The following is a 22,729-nucleotide window of genomic DNA, read 5'->3' on the forward strand; positions in this document are numbered from 1 at the left end:
ATATCCCATACCTGGCCATTGTCAGTCATTTCTGTGACTTAGCTGCTGGTCGTGTGTAGTTCTGCCTTTTCCAGCTGATCCAGATGTTCACAGAATTCTGGACTCCTACAAATAAAGCTTTAAACACTGGCATCTTTCGTTTGTTTCCCACTAGCATGTTTAGGCTACTCTTCAGTGTTTGTCTTCTTTCGGTTGTGAAACCCTGTGCTTCACCCTGGCTGCCCTGACTTGGAGTCACTCGTAAAGAGTGTAAGCAAAACATCCTCAAAAGCCTGTGGTCTCTTCTGGCTTCAGCTTTTTAGTCTGTCATGGATGAATCTTCAGGCTCCTTGTTCTTCTTGCAGGACAGCATTCCATCGAGTTTCCTACCTGGCTTCTGTCTATGGCAGCTTCTGGTTTTGGGGTGCTCCTTCAGTGAACCAGTATTTGGAGTTTGGTGTTATAAGGATGCCATTTGTAATTGCGTTTTGTAATTATGTCACTAGCCTAAGGGAAGAGAATTGACAGCACCAGTCTGCTTCATGCTGGCCATCACATGGGACTTGAATAGAAATTTTTTTTTTGCTGAGTTTGGGGGTTTTTTTGATTGATATTAAGGCTTGTGTCTATTCCCAGCATCTCCCTTGTGCTCTGAACTTTGGAGTTTTCTTGGTTCTGAAGTTCTGATTCTAATGCTGTATCTGGCCAGTTTCTGGTGTTATGTTTAAAAGCTGTCACTGTGCTTTGGTTTTGAAAATTAGAGACTTATGTAGTGTCTTGAAGTGTGGGAGTTGTCACTGCAGGGGATTACATCAGTTCCTTTTGTCTTGTGGTTATTTGTGTAATATGCTGTAGCTCTTTTGTTCTATTTATGGATTTTAACAGTTCTTTGTTGTTGTTTTAAAATTTCTGTATGTATGCTTCTTTCATGTTTTTTTGGCAGATCATATAATTATTTATGATTTGCACCTGTATGATTGACAGCTATGGGTTACCTGTCCGGTAACCTGGCTACTTTATCAGACTCTGACTGGTTTCACTCTCTCTCTCTGGAGCCCTTGCTGCCTTGTGAATCAGCTGAATGAGTTATTGGTTGGATTTGCATTTTATGAAGAGAGGGAAGGCAATTGGGATGGTAGAGATGGAGGGAGGAAGAAATTACCATTTGTCAGACACAGCCTGAAGCTTTTGTTGGGCTGACAGTAATATTCAAGACATCTATCAAGTTTTCCATGCGGCTCAGAACTCACTGTTGAACGATGAACTTACAGGTGTGCAAGAGCTGTTTTATGAACTCTTCACAGAAAATATATCTTTTAATATATGTTTTCATTTATGGATTAATTTTTATGATATAAATCTCATCTAACATGCCTATTGCAGTGAATTCAGTAGGAAATAACTTGTTCGGGAAAAATTACTACTTTGAAGTTTTAATTAATTCTAACAAAATGTTTCAGCGTATCTCCCTGCATGTGGGAACTGAGTAGTGGAAGTTTCCTGAGGATTTCAATATGAATTGTCGGCACTCGCTGCTACCCTGAATGAAAACCTGTAAATGTGAGGTTGAGAAATTACAAATATCTGTACTGTTCTATGTAGTACTCAATTTTTTTTTTAAGGAGTGAGAATCAGTCTAAGTTTGCTTAGAGTAGTGAAGTATGCAAAGTGATAAAAGAAAACTTCATGCTTCTGATCTTTGAGGAGGCAGAAACGTAAAGAAGATAGCTATTATTAAAATATAGCCAACTGTGCAGTACAGTGGCATAGCCCTTCGGCTTCTTTAGTAAATGATTTTAAGTCCCCTGATCTTTCTTGATGGAATAATTTTTTTCAGTCCTTGTATCAGCTGTGTATCAGCTCGTTGGCTTGCACAGTGTGCTTATCCAAAAGATGGCCTTTAGCAAAAAGTGTTGACCTCTCCGTATGTCTTTGTGTATCTCTCTAACTAGTTAATTTTCTTCCTTCTTCTTCCCAGTGAAACCCGAAGAACTTTATGCTTTCTCTTACAATCCTAAAATGTCTAAAGAGAACCGGGAGATTGGATGGAAGCTGATTGATTTGAAAGTGGATTACCAGCGTATGGGAATTCCAAACAACTATTGGGAAATAACTGATGTTAATAAAGACTATGAGGTAATTCTTGCCCAAAGTAGCCATTTAATGCAGTATCTCTTCTTTGTTATTAATGACATACAGCAGTCCTTCCACTGCTGCATAAGTGATGCCTCTGGGGAGGAATGAGCTCAGTTGGTTTTAATCGAAGCAGCATCGTCTTGATGTGAAGTTGCGGATAATGATGCTGTGGAAAAACAGAACAGAGCTGCAGAGTCACCTTGGTTTGCTTTGATCTCCCTGGCAAAGTACCAGACACTTGGTTTTCTAGAGAAACGTCAAACCATCTGTTACGAAAAACTTGAAGTACCCTTAGCTGCTTTCGGTATTTCCAAACCCTGTCCCACCAGGCTGGTGACAGATGTGTAGAAGAGAAATAAATGGCAGCGGTTTGGCTTGGTGGGGAATGAGGCAGAGTGGAAAGGGACTAGGTAAGGAAGGAAAAAACAGTAACCGAAAACAGACCTTTTTTTTCTTGCTTGGTTGGATCTTTTGCTACGTAAGGGCTCTCAGTCATTTCAGTGCTAACTGGTTGCTGCTGTTATTTTCTTCTCTTTCTCCCCTGTAAGGCCACGTTGGATCCAAACAGCATTAAATGAAAGCATTTTCAGGAAGCTTATTCAAACTCCTGTTTCATATTATTTCCCTTTTTATTTCTTCTGATGTTGTGTACAGTCAGATCTTTCTGTCTAAAAGACAAAGCAAACTACTCTGAGGAAGATACCAATATATTAAATCTTTAATCCCTTTCCCCTGCTCTCCGCTCCCTTCCCCCACTAGTTTTCTTTACTGTTACGCTTTGGGTTGAAGAAATACAAGCCTGTGCTGTCAGAAATGACTGGTAATTTTAAATGACTGTATCTTTGGACGCCTGAATTGAGATATGATGTGAGGGGTACTTTTCCCATTAGCTGATTAGGGCATCTGAATGTGAGCATCTAAAATCATTAATCGCTTTGAAGCTTTACTTGCTAGTATGTAACTCTCAAGTGCCAATGCTTTATAATTTCCTCACATTTTCCAGCTTATGTTTTAAAATTGTCAAGCCTCACGTAAAGCCAGACTTGGAGAATAGCTTATCTGTGAAGTACGTGCTGAAAAGACTGTACTTGTTTGAGGAAAAAGGATAAAGCTGGTCTCTGAGGATGCTGTCTGATTGCTGGAAGCTCGTTTCAATTTGCATAAGATTTAGAGGGAACTTTTCTCTTTTTGTGAAAAATCAGAAACTTTCATAAAATTTATGGATTTAAAGAACTTCTTTTTAAGGTGTATTGTGTACTGTGCAGTCCACTTTTTTTTTTTAGGTTCGATTGCAAAATCGATTGTTTCCTTCACCACATTGTTTTATTTTACCCCTATTCCTGTGTTGTTTTTCTAAATGCATCTTAATGGCTTGAAACTTTAGATGTCGACTACATTAGATACACTATGGCAAACAATCTGTTCCTGTTGTTTATAAATGCTAGATCATAAGCTAAAGATGAACTTTTCATGAATTTTGAATTGCTAAGTAGTAATATCTGGATTTTTTTTCTTTCTTCTCGCTTAGGTTTGCAACACATACCCTCCAGAAATAGTGGTGCCTAGAGCTGCCAATAAGGCAGTGGTGGTCGGAAGTTCAAGGTTCAGAAGCAGAGGGCGGATTCCGGTGCTTTCTTACTTATATAAAGGAAACAATGTTAGTTGTTCATTGTCTGCTGTCTTTGTGGGGAGTAAGGGTTCTCCTTCTTGTCCAGTCCCCTTTTAGTGAAAGGAAAGAATGAGATAATTATTAGAGCATATTAAGTTCACGTTTGAGAGCTGTGCTTCTCTTAATGGCTTTAATATTGGTTTGTTCTGAGTCACAGAATAAGCTAGTTAAAGACACACACTTGGGACACGTCCAGAGCTGTGCTAAAAGCACAAACTTCCCAAGCTTCCTGTCTGGAATTTTTTTTTGACCAGCTTTCAGCAATGCCTTGTTGGCATTGGGTTTTTTTCATCTACTGTTAGCTATATTGAATAATGTTTTAACAAGATACACGTTAACTCAGCTAGATTTTCTTAGCATTGAAGAGGAGGAACCACAGTGAAATAAATCCCCGCTAGCTCAGAACAAGTGAAGGTTTCGGGGTTTTTTTTTTTCCACTGAAGACCAGAATGTAAATTTTTAACTTTGCTGTCTCAGCAGTGTTTTAGATGCAGATGTTAGGAAAATGCTGTCACAGTCAAATTGTTTTCCTGAGGAAGCGTGCCTTGACCTGGGCAACTGTATGGAGTTGTGCTGGCAACTATTGAAATGCATATTGAGTATGAAAGCATACTCAGTGCAGTTCTGAGCGTGGAACGATAACAACTGATAAGCAAAGTTGTGGAAAAGAATGGTTTGGACAATAGAAACCAAGTAGAAAACATGGGAAATGCTAACGTTTGGGATACTGATCATCAGGCAGAGCATAGTGGGTTTGAGAACATAGCAATGACGTTTGCAGCAGGGCTCCTTAGCTTCACTACTTTCTTAAGATTCCCAAACTTCTAGCTTTGAGAAGTATTCCAGTAGTATTTCTGCATGTCCATTTATGTAGCAGTTTTTCAGTGAAACAGAGGACACTTAAAACCAACAAATTAGCGTTCTTTGGGGCAGCGCGGTAGAGACGATCTGAAAGCAGAAAAATGTGAGCTGTTGTGTGTTGCAGGCTGCCATATGTCGTTGTAGCCAGCCTCTCTCCGGGTTCAGTGCGCGCTGTCTGGAGGATGAACAAATGCTGCAGGCGATCAGAGAAGCCAACCCTGGGAGCCCCTTCATGTATGTTGTAGACACAAGGCCAAAGGTATCTTCATGGGGTTTGTGGCTACTTTTAAAGCTTGCGTCTGAATTAGTAATGCTGTTTCCAGTTGATTCTTTCACAACTCTGCTCATGTGTTCTTACGCTGCTTTAGGTTAAATTGTGTCAGTTCTGAATCGGGAATTCAGTATCAGGCTCCTGGTTCGGTGTCTTAATATGACGAATGCTTGTGCATAATAAAACTGTGATGTTAAGTGCTGTTAAGAATGCTTGCACTCCTGGTGTATTCTGGGTTGAGGTTTGTGTTAAGGATGACCCGAAGCAACTGGCAGTCTTGAAGCTGGCTGAGACAGTGAAGCATTTTCCCACAGAGGGCTAGGTCCTTAATATGCTGAGTTGGAGAGAAGCCTTAGGATTCAGTTGCACGAGGCTGAAGTGCTTTTATCAGTAGACCTGGGAAGAAGTGGGGCTGTATGGAGTCTGATAACAATTGAGAAAAGCAATTCCTCCATTTTTTTTGCCTTTGTAAAAAGAACACAAATGTTTTCATGCTGCGCAGCTTGGAGTTTAATGCAGTTCAGCTCTTCTGGTCCGTAGCCACTATTTGGGGCTAGAACTTTGTTGCTGAGGTATTTATGTAAGAGGATATTGAAGAGACATTCGCAAAATGAAATCTCTAATGACTGTTGTCTTGAACTGAATTTAGAAACCAATTCAAATCATTGTCTTGTAAGCATATTGATGGGAGTGTCGGTATAAGCAAATTAGAACACAGGATTTTCATAGTACACAATCATTTAAACACAAAGATTTGAAAGTGCTCTGATTATTTTAAAATTGAGCTTTCTGAGAACCTGCTTCACTGTTCAGATATTGCAGTTATTTTATACAAACTACAGATGTAGTTAAACTATGGCAAAGGCAAGAAGGGAAAAAGTCTTTGTGGGAAAATGGCATGTTTCACCTGTTGTTCCAAGATGTATTTTGGCTTTTTGTAGTATGACATTTCCTAGAGAAAACCTATTCTGTAATTATATGTATGTTTATAGCAATCACTGCATGTTCTTTTGGTACAGACAGCTTCCAGTATCATAGATGTTCCACTGAAATCTATCATTGATGGCAATTTTGTTCTAAAGTATTTGGTGAAAAAGGGAGAGTTTATAATTTGTCACATTTCTCCTTCTAACACAACATCTTACTCTAAATGGTAGAACTGAAGCACTAGGGCTGTTGGGTTGTTCTAAAGATCTATATACCGTATCTGAGACTTCCTTCTCTCCTCTCTACAGAGATAAATCACTTCTCTTCCCAAATTAATATGTGGGGGGTTGAGGTGCTCTTTTTTTTTTTTTTTTTTGCTTGCTGCTAAAGATTCTCTGGTAGCTCTTGAACTGTTTTGGGTAATTGTTAGAGCAACTGGCTTCTTTTCTACTTCTTTTCTGCAGTTCCAGTTGGTTGCTGTATTCTTTCTGCTCAACTTTAATATTTCTATGTTTCCCTCAGGTGGCTTTATTTCATCTGTGCATGTATGTCTGTGAAAAGCTTTGGAATTCTCTTACTATTTCTATACCACCATGTATGTATGTTACTCGTAAAAATGGCTTTCCTAGTTTTACTTTTGTATGCTTCTGTCTGAATCTTTTTATGTAGCTTCACAGTTAAGGCAGACTCAATGCCTCTTTACCTGTTTTGATGACAGCAGTATTCTGAAATTGGGCACGGTTTTGATACTGCCTACCCTAAGAAATTCTGTCCAGGATCTTAATGAGTCTCTGCCTATGACTAATGGACTGGAGACACTGGCATAATTTTAGTGAAACAGCTGGAAGTAATGTCTGGGAGGTGGGGAAGTATGTCTGAGTAACAACTTTGTTCGGTATATTTTCTGGGAGATTGTAAAAAAAGAAGGACTTGCAAAACACTCATTTATTTCTGCGTGTTGTTTGTTGTAATTTTCTCTCTTTCTCTTCTATCCTATTCCTGTTCCCTTGAATTTGACAGTTAAATGCCATGGCCAACAGAGCTGCTGGGAAGGGTTATGAGAATGAAGATAATTATGACAACATTCGCTTTAAATTTATTGGCATAGAAAACATCCATGTGATGCGGAACAGCTTGCAGAAACTCCTGGAAGGTAGGTACGGTCCGTGCCAGTGGCCAGTCTTCATTACCCTTGGCTACTTTTGGATGGAACCTTTTGCTGAATATAGGAATCCTGCGTGCACAAGTGCATGTGGACTTGGGTGTTCTGATGGAAGCAGATAAGCGAAGTCAGTCTCTTTCTTTGTTTGCTGTATTGAAGTGGCTGAAAGTATTAATGTTGTTAAAATGCTTTCCTGCTAGACATTTTATTTATTATTGTGCTTAATTTTATAGTGGTTCAAAAATAGCAACTAATACTAACAACATTCCTTAACTGTGTTAGTTACATAAAATGTGAATTTCTTAAATGTGCCAAATTAAAAGAAAAAGGCTAGAGAAATACTACATTTTACTATTAACATAGTCTCATGGTTACTTTGTGAGCTACTGAAAGAAAACTAGCATAGGTTGTTTAGTTTGGAGTATTTCAGTGTTGAACAGTATTTCTGATTTGAAATAAAATTTTAGCATGCTCTTCCAAAGACTTTAATCTCATATGTACATAGTTCTTATTTTTCATTTATTTCCGACTTCTTTAACTGAACTTGCTTTTAATACATTTTAATGTATTAAATTAATGTTTTAATACATTGAAATGTATTAAACTGCAGAGTAGCTCAGGTAATCAAGCTACTCTGAGATCATGATCTTAGGGAAAAACGCGAAGCAAGGCAGAAGAAATACTTACCTGAGCCATTGGAGTTCAAGAGGTGAATCAGGTGCATATTTTCACTAATGTGCTTTTGGAGAAGTTCCATTAAAGGTGATGGCGTAGCTTGGATCAAACCAGCATACTCAGCTAGCTGGTTTCCAGCACTGTTACCATCCTTTGCTGACAAAGACTGCGGAACGGGGCAGAGTAGATGCTGCAAATCATTCTACTTGGTCCCTGTGCTTAGTTCTCTAAAAGGTAATACAAGTGCTGCCATTCAAAATACAAGTTTAATATTTTAGTAACCAGCGTAATGGTCATCTTGCTTTAAAATAGCTGAATAATTGATACTACCAGTTGCCTGGCCAGGTGGCACTGCAGGAGCCGTGGTGACCTTGGAGAAAAATGAGGCTATTCACATGACCAAGAGATTGTCCTGATCACAAGTATAAGTCCTCAATTGCCTGTTCCTGGCAGATTTATTTTGTGGTGGAAGAAGAGGCAGAATAAATACTTGTTTACTCCCATATTCTTCTTTGACAGTGATAAAATCTCTCTCGCTGGTGCTTACGGACTATTGAACTGTATTACTATAAGTATTTTCTATGCTGAATTTGAATATAGCATCGAGTTGCCTTCAAGGTTAGACATGTTATTTCTCTCTCTAAATTAGAACTCTCCTTTCTTCAAATCTTTGTGATGGTGACTGCATGTTAGTGGTTGTTAGATGTGTGTGCGATGGTGATTTATAGTGAAGTAACAGATCACTGAACACTTCTTTGTTGGAAAAAACTCAGCTGAAAAAATGAGTTACTGTTTAAAAGAAGAGGAGGAGGATATTTTCAGATCCTCAAGTTCTCTCATAGCTAAAAATTTCTGGTTTGTGTATTTAAGTACGCAACCAGTAGTTTCTGTGTCCTTCAGACACGATATTGCTGCTGACAGTTAAAAAGTGTGGAAATCATAGAATCATTTAGGTTGGAAAAGACCTTTAAGATCATCGAGTCCAACCGTAAACCTAGCACTGCCAAGTCCACCACTAAACCATGTCCCTAATTTGGACATCTACATGTCCAGGGATGGCAACTCCACTACTTCCCTGGGTAGCCTGTTCCAATGTTTGACAACCCTTTCGGTGAAGAAATTTTTCCCAATATCCAATCTAAACCTCCCCTGGCGCAACTTGAGGCCCGTTCCTCTCGTCCTATCGCCAGTTCCTTGGGAGAAGAGACTGACTCCCCCCTCGCTACAACCTCCTTTCAGGTAGTTGTAGAGAGCGATGAGGTCTCCCCTCAGCCTCCTTTTCTCCAGGCTGAACAACCCCAGCTCCCTCAGCCGCTCCTCATCAGACTTGTTCTCCAGGCCACTCACCAGCTTCGTTGCCCTTCTCTGGACACGCTCCCACATCTCAACGTCCTTCTTGTGGTGAGGGGCCCAAAACTGAACACAGTATTCGAGGTGCGGCCTCACCAGTGCCGAGGACAGGGGCACGATCACTTCCCTGCTCCTGCTGGCCACACTATTGCTGATACAGGCCAGGATGCCCTTGGGCTTCTTGGCCGCCTGGGCACACTGCCGGCTCATGTTCAGCCGGCTGTCGACCAGCACCCCCAGGTCCTTTTCCGCCAGGCAGCTTTCCAGCCACTCTTCCCCAAGCCTGTAGCGCTGCATGGGGTTGTTGTGACCCAAGTGCAGGACCCGGCACTGAGCTTTGCTGAATCTCATACAGTTGGCCTCGGCCCATTGATCCAGCCTGTTAGCTTTTAGGATCTATTAAGCTCTGTTGCTGTGAAGAGATAATGAGGAGGTGGGAAAAAGAAACAGATGTTGTTAATGGAGCATCAGCTAATTCCTTTGTTTGTGTTCTTAGTGTGTGAAATGAAGTCCCCCTCAATGAGCGATTTCCTCACTGGGCTGGAGAACTCAGGTTGGTTACGGCACATTAAGGCTGTGATGGATGCAAGTGTCTTTCTTGCCAAGGTAAAACTGTACCCCAACCTGCAGGTGAATTAAAAAATATGTACTTGTCTGTTAGGGACTGCTCCAGGGCTGTGAAGTTGTCTCTGGAGAGAAGGTGGGAAAACATTGCTATTCAAGTTGGCCTCAGCTCTCAAAAACGAGCCTGCAGTTGGAGAATATCAAGTGGGTTACCCAGCTGGCTCTCTCCTAGACACTTCCTGTGACTAAATGAAATGCCGTAGGGGTTGAGACATTGTCCTGCTCACTGTATTGTAACAAACAGTTATCTAGGCTTTATTAGAACTCATTTGAAACAAATAAAAACACAGAATGTGTATAAATGACCTTTATAAATGCCTCTATATAATGCGTATTTAGTAGTGCAAGCAACTCATAACCTGAGCTCGTTAGTTTTTGAACTGCTCGGCCTTAAATGAGGGATTGTTTAGACCAGTTGATTTTCTCCTGGTTCTGTGTGATGTGGGGACTGCTAATCTTGATTATTCAATGCAGTCCTCATTTCTGCAGAGCTTGTGGCTTTGCAGGTCAGGCGAAAGGAGAAAAGTCACTAAGGCACATGGCTCTTCAGTAATAGTAAAGGGCATGCTGGCAACACGTGGCAAGAGTAGTGACCTTCTGTAAATGTTGTCTTTTCTCTCTTAACAATATTCCGGTGTAGCAAGCAAGAAGCTATTTTGTGTTGCTCTTCTGCCACCGGTACAAAGGGAAGAAGGTGATCTATATGGGAGGAAGTTGGGATGAGCTCTTCTAATTTTTCTTGAGAAGTTCCTAGTCCCCGTGTGTCCAATTATTATTCTTTACTCATCCACCAAATTTTTCCTCAGAGGAGGACACTGAGAATTCTTGGCCTTTCAGAAGACTGAGCATTTTGAGATCAGAGGGTCTTTGTTTCTTGACAGTCTCTGTTGCTGACAGAGCATGCTACAGCATTTTTATTCTGGTTGGGGTTTCCTATGGGTTGATGGCTGTGTGCCCAGAAATGGTGCATTTCCATAGTCCAGGTGAGAAATGACAAATTTTCCTCTTGGGTTTTAGGCCAGTCAGGTAAATGCAGATGAAGGGATAGCATTTAATTACAGTAACCAACCTAGAAAGCTGCTAAACTGTTCTGTCTGGTCTCTCCTTCACAGGCTGTGAAAGATGAAAAAGCTAGTGTGTTAGTCCACTGCTCTGATGGGTGGGATCGCACAGCGCAGGTCTGCTCCCTGGCTAGCCTCCTCTTAGATCCATTTTATAGGACTTTTAAAGGCTTCATGGTAAGAACATGTATGTTGGAATTTCAAAAATAAAAAGTGCTTCCTGGATTTGAAATGTAAACAGGCCCTACTTAAATGTTTTAGGCCATTTCCTGGAAAAATCAGTAGGTGATCTATATAAAAACAGCTTCAATTCTATAAACAAGCTTTAATTGCTCTAAGCAGCAAGGGCACAGAACAGCAGCAGTTGATTTACAGTTCCCAAATCTTTGTTTCTTGAATGTCCACGAGAGCCATTAATGAGACATTGGAGCAAGAGATGAGTGAGCAAAGGATGCAACTCTGGGAGCAATCCACAAAAAAGTGGTGAAGCAGCTTGTCGTTTAAGACTGTTACAGTGAATGGTCTCTTATCTGCTAGGATTTTAAATTGGGTGAACTGATTCTTGTGCACAGGGCAGCATATAACCTGTATATCACATAAAATCTGTGCATCATTTAAGACCTTTTTTAAAACCATTACGCATGAATTTGGCCGTTTGCTTCTACTGCAGGCTTTTTCTATTTGAAGCCATCACTGCATAAATATAGTGCAATCTGTGATGTTATCTTTCCATTCATCTCCTTTTGTTAAATACCTGAAAGACAGGCTGCCGCCTTTTCTCAGAAGAGTTCCTTAAAAGAAACCCTGAAATCAGAACAATGCAAATTTTTGCCTCCTCCGGTGTGTTGCACCGCTAGGACTGTTTCCTTGCATTCCATGCTATTATTATTATTTTTGCCCTTTGGATTATACTGCAATCTTTTAACAAGTTAAAATTACATCAGTGTGAGAAACATCTGCCTGGGCTTTGGCTGTGCTCTGGAAAATTCTGTATGAACTAAGAAACATGATTTTGATTAGGAGCAGTAACTAAAACAGACAAATGCTTGTCTGTCCTCTGAGCAAGTGATTTATATGCACAAATCCGATGACAGTGGTTATTCCTAAATGAATGCAACAGAAGCGTAAAGAATGGAAACATTTGAAAAGCAATATAACTTAAGTTTTCAAAGAACGCTATTGTGAATTTCTGCTTTCCTTTTGTTCTTTAAGTCTCTGGATGATGATATCAGGAATTGATCTTTAAATATGATCCAGCAAGGCAAGTAATAATGGATTCAGCATCAGTCATTTGGTTCCTTATGAGACGCGTTTAACAAGGAAGCAGCATTTTCCCTATTTTCTTCTATTTAGCACAGGCATTCTATTTAAAAGAGAAATAGCCATATAGTTCTTCTGATTTCATCCTGAGCTCCTCAATACACAGCTGTACTTCTTATATTCCTGTTTGTGTGTTAAACATTTGTTGAATTCCAGTTGCTGATTTATTTTGCTGAATATCACGATATTCTTTTCCAAATTAAATAGTACATAGTATAATATTAAGCTGTTAATTCTCTTAGCTCAGTGTGTTTATATATTATGATTTTAACAACATAGAAACTCTCTCAAAATAGTACTAGACTTGCTTGAAATAACTTATGATTCCAACAGTGACATTGTACTGGTAACTGTGGATAATCTATAAATCACTATTACTGTTTTCGTTAACTTCTATGGATATACTCATAACTAGGGTCAGTAGGTAGCGTTGGTTGTAAGCTTTTTAGAGTTTAACATAAAAAGCTTCATTTTGCTTTTTCTAAACAAAGTAATGCTCTTTTTTAACCTCTGTTTTGAAACTGAAGGTTCTAATAGAAAAGGAGTGGATTGCAATGGGCCACAAGTTCTCACACAGGTAAGAGCAGCATGTTATCTTGGGTGTAGTGGCTGGGTGAAGGCTTGTCTGTGAAACTAATACAGTGTTTTCAGGTTCATGTACTCCCGTGAAAAATTTAAATGAAAATACAGGACAGGGGAGAGAAGATTTGGAAAATACTGGAGTTGGTCACATAAAGTCAGTGTGTGCTAGGGTTGTTATTTCATCAGTGCTGAATCATACAGTCTTGAAAAAATTGATTGAATTGTGAGCGGTTTCCTACCTGTAGAATGACATTCGTATTATATGAGGAGCGCTAATGTTCTGGCAAGACATGTTAATTCTCCTGCAGTCATCTCCTGCAGTCAGCTCATGGTTTTCAGGACTCTTACCAAGTTCAAAGCATAAACTTGAGCCCAATATATATTCGTATTGTATGAGGAGTGCTAATGTTAACATGTCTTGCCAGAATTCTCCTGCAGTCATCTCCTGCAGTCAGCTCATGGTTTTCAGGACTCTTACCAAGTTCAAAGCATAAACTTGAGCCCAATATATAGTGCTAAAAACCAATTTGACCTGCATTCTCTAGGCATGTTAAAAATGCTGTCATCCCTGTAATAGATAGCCTGCATCTAGTGGGGATATTGCCTTGGATTACTTCTTGTTATATTTACCATATAGAAGTTAGAAACTGAGATGGTCCAAAAGAATACAAGGAGGGAAGGGACGGGTCTATTCAGTGATATTAGTTCGTTAAGAATTGAAGCTTTGTTCTCGATGTGAAACTGATTCCTGTTTTTAAGAATAAAACAAATCTGTTTCCTTAAAGCATATTTGGGGAAAATAAACAATACGCACACCCTTATACTGGTATATGAGAAGAAGCAGTCAAAGATAAACTGCTGTTTGGTCATTATTGGCCAAATAAATGTTCTGTGGTCATTGTTTCTGCTTCTTTACGGACGCTTTTCACCTTTCCTTAAGACCAAAAAAACCTTCCTATTCTCCTATTATAAAGGATTGTTCCAAATATGAGAACTTGGCAATGGATACAAAAAGTACTTGAGACATGAATTTCAGCATTGACTGGAATATGAACTTCTATTCCAGTAGACAAAATCATTCTTCTCGTAGTGGTGGCCAGTGCCTTACAGTTCTGAGGGAAATCAGTCCTTCGTCGTGCTGCTGCTTAGGGTAGTGTGGTTGGAATGACAGAACCAGGAACTCGGATTTGATCAGCTAGATCTGTCATAAGAAATCGTACTTCGTTTTTCCACTTAAGTTTGGGGATGCCTTGTTCCTTTCTGTGGATTTCCAGGTTATATCCCTTCCTAGAAAAGGAGGATTCTGCCCCAAGTTTTTTCTCTTAAGAAAGAACAGTCATTACAGTACAATAGAGTGTTGGCTGCTTTCCAAAAATGCTAACATTCCTTTTCTGGTTGTTTTTTCTTTTGTGATGGATTGTAATGAACACCGATAGATCCCTGGCTAGCTTTTTGCAGAACTAGGAGGGTTTTTCTGAACTTCATCTAAAGCTGTAAAAGTATTTTTTTATTGTTGTTTTGGGATTTTCTTTGTTTGAGGGTTGGTTTGTTTTTTTTTTTCTTTCTGAGTAATTGCTTACTAGGATTTCATTCTTGATGTCCGTGTGGAGCAAAATCAGGTTGTTCTGACTGTTGCTGCCCGTGTGGCTATTCCTGCACCATCAAATACTCTCGCATCCATAGAAGATTACATAGAGGACACTTTGTCCCCCCAGTGTTCTTACTGTTCGTGGCAGACAGACAGAATCCCACCAATGTCAACTTTTTTCCCCCAATTAAGAGCTAGCATTAGATTGTTATATTCGAGCAATAGATGTTTCTTTGGAGAATATTGCCTTTTTTCCCTTGTGCTGACATCATAGCATAGGCTCAAGGATTCCTATTTCACAAATACTTCTTGTGATGCTTGCAAGTCTGTTACGTAGGCTCTTCCATTGCTAATTTTACTTTAGAGAAAGGGACACTGCACAATTCTCGTCACTCCTACCAGGTACCCCTGGAGAACAAGTAATGCTGAGGGTGGCATGCCGTAATGTACAGTAGCTGTAAGATAAACCACGTGGGGGTTTTTTCTGACTCTGCAGAACTATTTCTTACGCTAGTAGTGAAGAAAGCTTCCCAGTTGGTTAATGGCGAGGGGATTCTTTTTTTGCTGGGTGACACAGGATTTAACCCTGTTTCGTTTGCATCTCTCTAGGTGTGGCCATTTGGATGGTGACCCCAAAGAAGTATCCCCTGTCTTCACTCAGTTCGTTGAATGTGTCTGGCAGCTCATGCAGCAGTTCCCGTGCACGTTTGAGTTTAATGAGCGTTTCCTTCTTGAAATCCATGACCATGTCTACTCCTGCCAGTTTGGCAACTTCCTTGGGACCTGTCATAAGGAGCGTGAGGATCTGAAGTGAGTTGGCAGTTTACGGAGCCAGCAGTCTAGAAGTCACTTTAAATGCTGGGAAAAGAGCAGGTGTTTGCTTGTGTGTTTTTAACGTAATTGTAGATTGGTTAAGGGTAACGTTGTCTTGATAGATGCTTGTGTTCTACAGTGTGGGGAAAAAAAAACCCAACATTATATCCCCAAGTCAGATGTTTTATTTTGGACCACAGTAATAACTTGCAGATACGCCTTTTGGACTAGATAGTGTCCATTTTAAATGATTATGTATTCCTCAGTGATGTATCTTGTGTTTATGAAATTAAGCAGATACCGTGTAAAAATAATTCTTAGCTCCCTTAATCTAATTCTACTCAGAACAGCTAGCGTTATTAATCCACTTAACCTGATTCTTTTTTTTTAGTGATTAGATGTTATTTGTAATTGACAGAATCTGTGAGAAGACGCATTCTCTGTGGCCTTTCCTCTTACAGAAGAAGCAGGAATTGAGAAATCCTTTGTACAGAGGATTTACAGCTTACAAAGAGCTTCAACCAAACACACTACCGTTCTGTTTCCAGTAAGTTGCTTATTTGAGAAGGGGAAGAAGGGGGGGCATTTCTTTCATTGTGATGTAGATTGGTAATTCAGGTTTAATAAAATAAATTTTCACTGATTAGCATGGTTTGTTTTACCTTTCCCTCCATTCCTCATTCATAAACTGAGAGTAGTAGTGCACAGGTAATTGCTAAGTAAGTGCAGGTACTGTAATTTAAAATAATATTTTTTCTTTGGTGTTGAGAGAGAGGGTGGGGAAAGCAAGGAAAAGAAGAACTTCAGATGTGTAGATAGACCCCACACACACACCCTGACTGCTTGCTCTGTCAAATTTACGTGATGGGGTAGGCAATTGTTAAAGTTCCTCCTTTTTAATATATATTAAGGAAGTCTTTCAAACAGGAATTTCAGTGCCCAGTCACACCCAGGCTTATGCAGTCAGGGTGGTTTTCACAAGAAGGGATTTCTTGTTGCCGTGTCTATTTGCTTGCCCAGGGTGTTACAGCTGAAGTGGTTAGTTTTCCTTCGTTTCTGGCTCACTCCTGTTCCCTGCTGAGAGAGAGAGGGTTGCAAATATGTTTTTAAGTGCTGTGAGTGGTCACTGACGGGCAAAGGGTTTTAATGAAAGTAGGGCGGTAGGGCAGACTGGGGACTTGAAGGTGAACTGCCCATCCTCCAGTGAGTCTGCTATAGAAAAAAGTGTATTTTCATCTTATGTTAATACCTGCTGCCAGTGCATGTGGATCATAAGGCAAAAGTACTTAAATCCTCAGAAGTTTTTTTTTAACTTTATGAAAATTTGCCCATTGATACTGAATTTTATGATCCAAGGCTGTGGCGGTTTTTAAAAAATTAATTACTAATCTCAATTTGTTGAATTTTTTTTTTCTTAAACAGCATCTAGTTTGTTGGCCAGTAGCATACAATTGGCTGCCTAATTCTCTTTTCCTGCCCTGTTCTTCAGGTTTTGGTGTGGGATGTATAACCGCTTCGACAAAGGAATGCATCCAAAACAGTGTGTATTGGATCATCTGCTAAGCTGCGTGAGCCAAAAGATGAAACTGGAGGACAATGCATCTGAACTGGAAAATGTGAGTCCTGAATCTTAATAATATTTGAAGTCACATGGTGGTTTTGGCAAATATAACTGGGATCGAACACTGGCACTGAACAATTGTTTCAACATGCTGGGCAGAGTGAGGTGTTAAATGACATTGCTGTAATAAATAGGTTTGACTACCCAAAATTCTCATCTGCTAGATAAAAGCTGTGTTTCGTCAAGTTCAGTTGCAGGCTCGTGATGTTCTAATTCTCTAAATGAAGCAGGTGTTAAAAGAACATCTGGGTTTCAAATCCACTCGCAGCAAACTTCAAGGGAGAGAGGAAAAGAATGGGCCTGCTTTTCCCCCTCCACATAAATAATGTGCATATACAAAAATATTCTTGTTTTCAGCTCGCCCCCACATTTTTCTTTCCCGCCTTCTCATTCACAAGACACATTGGAAGAACTGATGATCAACCGGGTATTAAAACAGTTGAGTTACTTTATGGCCAAAATGTAACTGGATCGTGTAGGCCGAATTATGCTCTGGAAGTGTCTACCTCGGATTTGAAGTGCTTTGCTAAAACAAGACAGGGAATCTTGCACATTTACTACTTGTGTTCTGTGGTATTGGAGGGCAGAGATCTTGTGTCCAGAATAACCAATTTATCTCCTTCAGTTGAGAATAATAAAGTAAACGGCAACACGCTTCACGGTTTGGTCAGTTCTGATCACATTCCCCAGAGAGCTATATTTGTCTATACAAAGATGTAGATATCTATCTCAGCAGTGCAAGACGAGGAAAAAAAAAAGTAGATAGTCTTGTTAGCTTTTGAAGTGCTGTAGTTTTGTGTTTCCATATGTATTGGGTCTGGCTGAGATGGAGTGAACTTTCCCCGCAGCAGCCCCCGTAGTGCTGTGCCGCGTATTGGTAGCTAGAAAGGTGTTGGTAACACACCAGTGTTTTGGCTACTGCTGAGCAGCGCTCCACAGCATCAGGGCTGTCTCTCCAATGTTCCCCCCCTCACCCCGTAGGCTGGGGGTGGGCAAGATCTTGGGAGGGGACACAGCCGGGACAGTTGACCCCAGCTGACCCAAGGGATATTCCACACCATATGATGTCATGCTCAGCAATAAAAGCTAAGAGAAAGGAGGCGGGGGGGGCATTTGTTATTATGACATTTGTCTTCTGGAGCAACTGGTACGCATACTGAAGCCCTTCTTCCTGGGAAGTGGCTGGACATCGCCTGCTGATGGGAAGTAGAGAATAATCTTTCGTTTTCCTTTGCTTCCGCACATGGCCTTTGCTTTTGCTTTATTAAACTGCCTTTATCTTGACCCACGAGGTTGGGGTTCTTTTTTCCCCATCTCATTTTTTCTGCCCCCCCGCCCCACCAAGGAGGGGAGTGATAGAGCAGCTTGGTGGGCGCCTGGTGTCCAGCCAGGGTCAACCCACCACAGTCCTGTACGGCTGCCTGACAGGAGAAGTGTGGCTTTCCTTTGTGCTCAAGGCTCTATTGCAATATCCTTTCTATGCATATTTAAAAAAAAAAAACCAAACCCATAAACAAACCGAAACACCACCTAAAAATATAGTGGGAGAGTCATCTAAAAATATACCAGTGAGAAGACCTGTCAGTGTCCTTTGTAGGTTAATGTGAATGCTGCAAACTTCAGTTTTATAATTAAACAATGATGTTTGTGTCACACATGTAAGGATCTATGCTCATACGCTTTAATGCTGAATTACAGAGCTGAAAAAGAGGCCCTGACCCAGGACTATTATGTTGACAGTTGTTTTTTGTATGTTCCTGACATCTGGGAATAATAGCTTTCATTAATTTTTTTAATGTCTTTTTATTTGTGTAGAAACTTCCTTTCCTTGATGGTCCTTTGCCCAGTGAAGCTTGCTCCTTATCTAAAGTAGGACGTGCTGCTTCAAAAACACCGATGCTCAACACTCCTCAGGATTATGAAGGGGAACCACCTCCTGTGTTGAGCAACGGCACCTCAGCAGGGGATATAGATGTTACGTCAGATGTGGACCAAAAGTACAAAGAGAACCTGTCTCATCACCGGGACCTCCGTGATCTTAATGACGCCATTGACGTTTTGGACTCCGAAGCTAAGGATGGAAAGCCTCAGCACCACTGATCAGCTCAGAGAACTGTGTTCAATGAACCAGGCGCTTGTGGTGGTGAGGCATAAGGGAGCTGTGCCCCCCGCGAGGGTGTAGACCACCTGACCGTTTGCAGCTAAGTGTTAGTACGTGTGTTTGCAGGGAGCTGTGCTCGCTGTAGAGAAGCAGTCTGCATTTGGCTTGGTTCGCACCGTTTTGCAGCCGACATGATGAAGATGCGTAGAGCTGCCCAGGAGGCTACCTTGAGTTAGTGTAAACCTTATTTTTCAGTGGAAACACGAGGTGTGTTTAAGGTTTATGACTGCCTGCCAGTACTGGTATTTCAAGCTGAAAGAAGTCTTGGCCAATTAACGTGGGGCTTAGGAGTTGTGCAGTGTTTATAAATGGAGTAGGAAAGATGCAATCCATTTATTCTTGGTGGTCGTGCAAGGTCATCTTAAAATGATAAAAAATGTCAGTTCCTCCTAAAATGATAAAAAAAAATTAACCTTTTCTTAGCTGTGAATGACTCTCTGCATGGACCCTCACCTTGTGGCAGAACTGATTCATTTTTCGTTTCCTATGCATATTTGATAAACAAAACCAAACCCCCCTGTGCCTTTTTATGGAGACCGTTTTAATGTCTAGCCACGCAGTGTACTATTTTTATTATTGTAGTGTAGAGTGGAGTATTTGGTCGTCTTTGTAGTCAGTATTTTTAAACAAGGTTTTTTATCTGCTGCTGGCTTCTCCAGGATCTTTGCCGATCCCCTGAGTTTAGTAGCTTCTTTCTAAGCCGAGCTTTCAAAGAATAAGCTTTTATGGACCTCATTTACTGATTGTGAGAGTGCAGCAAGCCACAAAGACAGCCTGTAACACGTGAATTTTTGACAGAGGGAGGATTAGAAATGAGAAAAGATAGGAAAAAAATTATATGGAATTCTTCTTTCTTGTTTTATGATCTTGGTTAAATTGAAGCAAGAGAGTAACTCTTTGTTCTAAGCTGGAATCGATGTGCTTTCCTCGCATCCATCGATGAGGCAGTAATTACAGATGAGGTGTGTTCTGTTATTGAAATGGGGCCTAAAATGATTTCTTCACATCACATGCTGAGTGGTTATAGTGAATGTCATCTTGGATGTTAAAATTACATGAAGCCTAGAGATGTTTTGTCTGTACTGTCAAGATGTGGGGAGATGAACAGTATCTCTCATGGCAATGAACTTTGTAATTCTGTGAAGCTGGTGACAAGATGTAAATTGGGATGTGACCCCTTATTGGAACAAGAAGTGGACGTCTTGGCTTGTGGCGGTGACTCCAGCTTGGATTCACTCCAGTGCTTGTTAACACTACTTGGTTTCTTTAAACTGCAGTAATCTCGGCTAGAGATACTAGTTCAAAGTTGCAGGTTTAAAACAGAGACGTGTATTCCATTTATACAGAAGTCTTGTGAAGAAACAAGGGCTTGTCTCCCCAGGGAAATGGATGGCCCAGGAAAGCTGTTCCACAGTACTTGTTCTGGACAAGCTTCTGTAGAAGTGCTTAATTGCACAGAGAGTCCCATTGTGCAGCTTAATTGAAGATGCTTTTCTGCTTTATTTTGGATCCTGTTGTTTAAATTGGATGCTGCCATTAGGTCTTAAAATCAGTTTTTCTCTTTTATAAAATTTTGAAACAAACTGAAAACATTTTCTAAGTTAGCCCTCCCAATCTACAATAAAAAGTAGAAACATTCCACTATACCATCGTAAAATTCAATAGCCATTGTTCATATGCTTATAACCTATGGTGAAATGGCTGGGTTAGTTTCAGTGTTCAAGATAAAGTAGAAAAGAAAAAAAACAAAACTCTCCTGAGTGTCTCACTTTGGGTAAGAAAATATATATTTTAAGCATATAAGAAGACCCAAGGAAAAAGGGCAATACCTGAGAACACAGAGTTTCTTCAATGCCTAGAATGGCAAAGAGAAACTTTTTTTAATGTTGCAGGTTTTTCAATCTTAAAGCAAGTAATATAGTTGTTTTCAAGGTAGGAGTGAGAGAACTACAATGTGCGATTGGTTTAAAACTAAGCACATAAAATACTGAACCAGATGTGCTTAAGCGGATGATGTTCGAAATTTGTTGTGTGGGTACCTATCAAAAATACTGCATCGTGCAACAGCTGTGTATTTTATTTTGAAGGATGCACATTTCTGAGTGCATCTTTTCTTAATCTCAAGATGAGTATCTGCTGTTGAGTCTCTTTGCTTGTAAAAAGAGATCTGCTAAGCTCCTAACGTTAAGTTAGATAGTCTACCAGCCTTTTAAGTTTGCCATATCCACGTACTCCTCAAGCAAAGAGATTGCACCCCAAGTCTTAATCCGGCTGCTCTGGATACCCAGGGATCAGAGCCTGCTGTAGATTCCCACTGGAGGGCGCTGGGGAGACTATTCCCCTTTGCCTCTTTACAGTGTAAAAAGTCAGTTTCACATGTGCAGTTTGGAACCTGTTTCATAGGGGCTGATAGATCAACCCTGTCTTTTCTTTCTGAATGGTAGAAGAGTGTAGTGGATAGCATGCACGGCTTCTTAGAGAGCTCTAAAATGGTAAATGAGACCAAGACAGGCACTTTTTAGGACCAGTTATTCTAGATGTCATCAGTTCTTTTAACGTGTTCTCTAATGAGAATTAGAGATACAGAATTGTAGAGAATTTTGACTGAGCACTGAAGGATTTAGACATACCATTGGTTAATCTTTGTATAGAAACCACCTGCGAAATGTTTTTATAAATATTTACACATTGCCCTGTCTTTTGAATTACCGTGGATTACCTTGCAAAAAGTATAATAATCTTTGCTTATCCCTAAAACATGAAGCTGACATCTCCACAAATCCTTCTTGACTACAATATTACTACAGGTGCACGTAACCATGAAAAGATGACTTCATACACTGAAAGTGTTAGTAAGCTTTTAGTAATCTTGCTGCTTTTGACTTCAGTAACAAAACAATGGATGACTTCATACTCTGACATGCAAAACCTAGCCAAAAAAAAAGGGCAATGGTCTGTCTTTTTAAACCTCTTGGATTTAATGTATACAGACTTGGTCAAAGTCTACAACGTATTAAAAATCATTCACGCTGGTGCTGTAAATTTATGGAGCTGGAAAAGATACCAGGGTTTCCTGGCTTTCCATGAGATTTTGTTTGAAAACCAATTAGCTAGAAGCTTTTTAGTTTTGACAGTAACTCTTGTGTATTTCAAGACCAAAAATGAAAAGCTGTTCAGAGCGCTGCAGCGTGTCCTCAGGTCTCTGGCCAGCTAGGACTGGCTTCCCAGAGCCTTGCAGAAAGCCTGCGTTCACTCATTGCGGAGTGCCCTGCTGACAGTGGTGAGTGACTTGATTTGTACGTTCCCTGAAAGTGTTAAAGGAAATCTAAAAGCTGTTACTTAGGAATCTTCTCGCAAGTGAAAAGTGACTGTAACTTAGGTATTCCTAGTGGACCATCCATGTCTTGTGAAGTCACGAATAGTGTTTTTTATTTGGAGCTGTTAACTGAACAATGCAACTTGCTGCTTTCCATTTTGATTCCTCTGACTGGGAGAGCTGGGAGGAAGGAGGGATCCTGTTTGCTGCGGATGGGCTCTGTTTGTGTAAAACTCTTCCTTTTCTGGAGCACCTCTTCCTTTACCAAGATACTCCATGGTGTCATGGTTTCATGCCTGAACATAGTCTCTCTCTTGCCACAAATAGGTATAGCATTGCAATGGGCAAGTGCCTATAATATTCTGCGTTAAAGCTACTGCTTTGTAGTAGAAGAGGGGCTCGTGTAGCTTTATTTCTTGGTTGAAATGTCTTAATGTGAACTTCACAATGCTGGATTCTTAAATTGTATTTTGTTTTGCAGTTGTCACCTATGGTAGAGCAAATCCAGTCAGTGCTCTTTGCTTTACAGAAAAAAAAAAGGGAATAATTGGTTTGCCCATAGATGATGTAGTTCTCAGCTGGCCCTCTTTCATGGGAGAGAAAATGCAGTTTT

General features: G+C 40.3%; 1 protein-coding gene across 1 annotated transcript in view; it reads left to right on the top strand.

The window, feature by feature from the left end:
- MTMR8 (myotubularin related protein 8) overlaps positions 1 to 21,171 on the top strand; it is a 22,487-nt gene extending 1,316 nt beyond the window's left edge. Inside the window, exons 3-13 of the mRNA XM_009324255.1 lie at positions 1,958 to 2,115; positions 3,644 to 3,772; positions 4,770 to 4,904; positions 6,864 to 6,996; positions 9,527 to 9,636; positions 10,767 to 10,892; positions 12,563 to 12,612; positions 14,815 to 15,015; positions 15,437 to 15,565; positions 16,508 to 16,634; positions 18,455 to 21,171. Coding sequence (XP_009322530.1) covers positions 1,958 to 2,115; positions 3,644 to 3,772; positions 4,770 to 4,904; positions 6,864 to 6,996; positions 9,527 to 9,636; positions 10,767 to 10,892; positions 12,563 to 12,612; positions 14,815 to 15,015; positions 15,437 to 15,565; positions 16,508 to 16,634; positions 18,455 to 18,739 — 1,583 coding nt within the window. The 3' untranslated portion in view covers positions 18,740 to 21,171. The remainder of the gene's footprint in view (positions 1 to 1,957; positions 2,116 to 3,643; positions 3,773 to 4,769; positions 4,905 to 6,863; positions 6,997 to 9,526; positions 9,637 to 10,766; positions 10,893 to 12,562; positions 12,613 to 14,814; positions 15,016 to 15,436; positions 15,566 to 16,507; positions 16,635 to 18,454) is intronic.
- Positions 21,172 to 22,729: the final 1,558 nt, after the last annotated feature.

The sequence above is a fragment of the Pygoscelis adeliae genome, unplaced genomic scaffold, assembly GCF_000699105.1.
Source record: "Pygoscelis adeliae isolate BGI_AS28 unplaced genomic scaffold, ASM69910v1 Scaffold465, whole genome shotgun sequence".
Taxonomy (NCBI): domain Eukaryota; kingdom Metazoa; phylum Chordata; class Aves; order Sphenisciformes; family Spheniscidae; genus Pygoscelis; species Pygoscelis adeliae.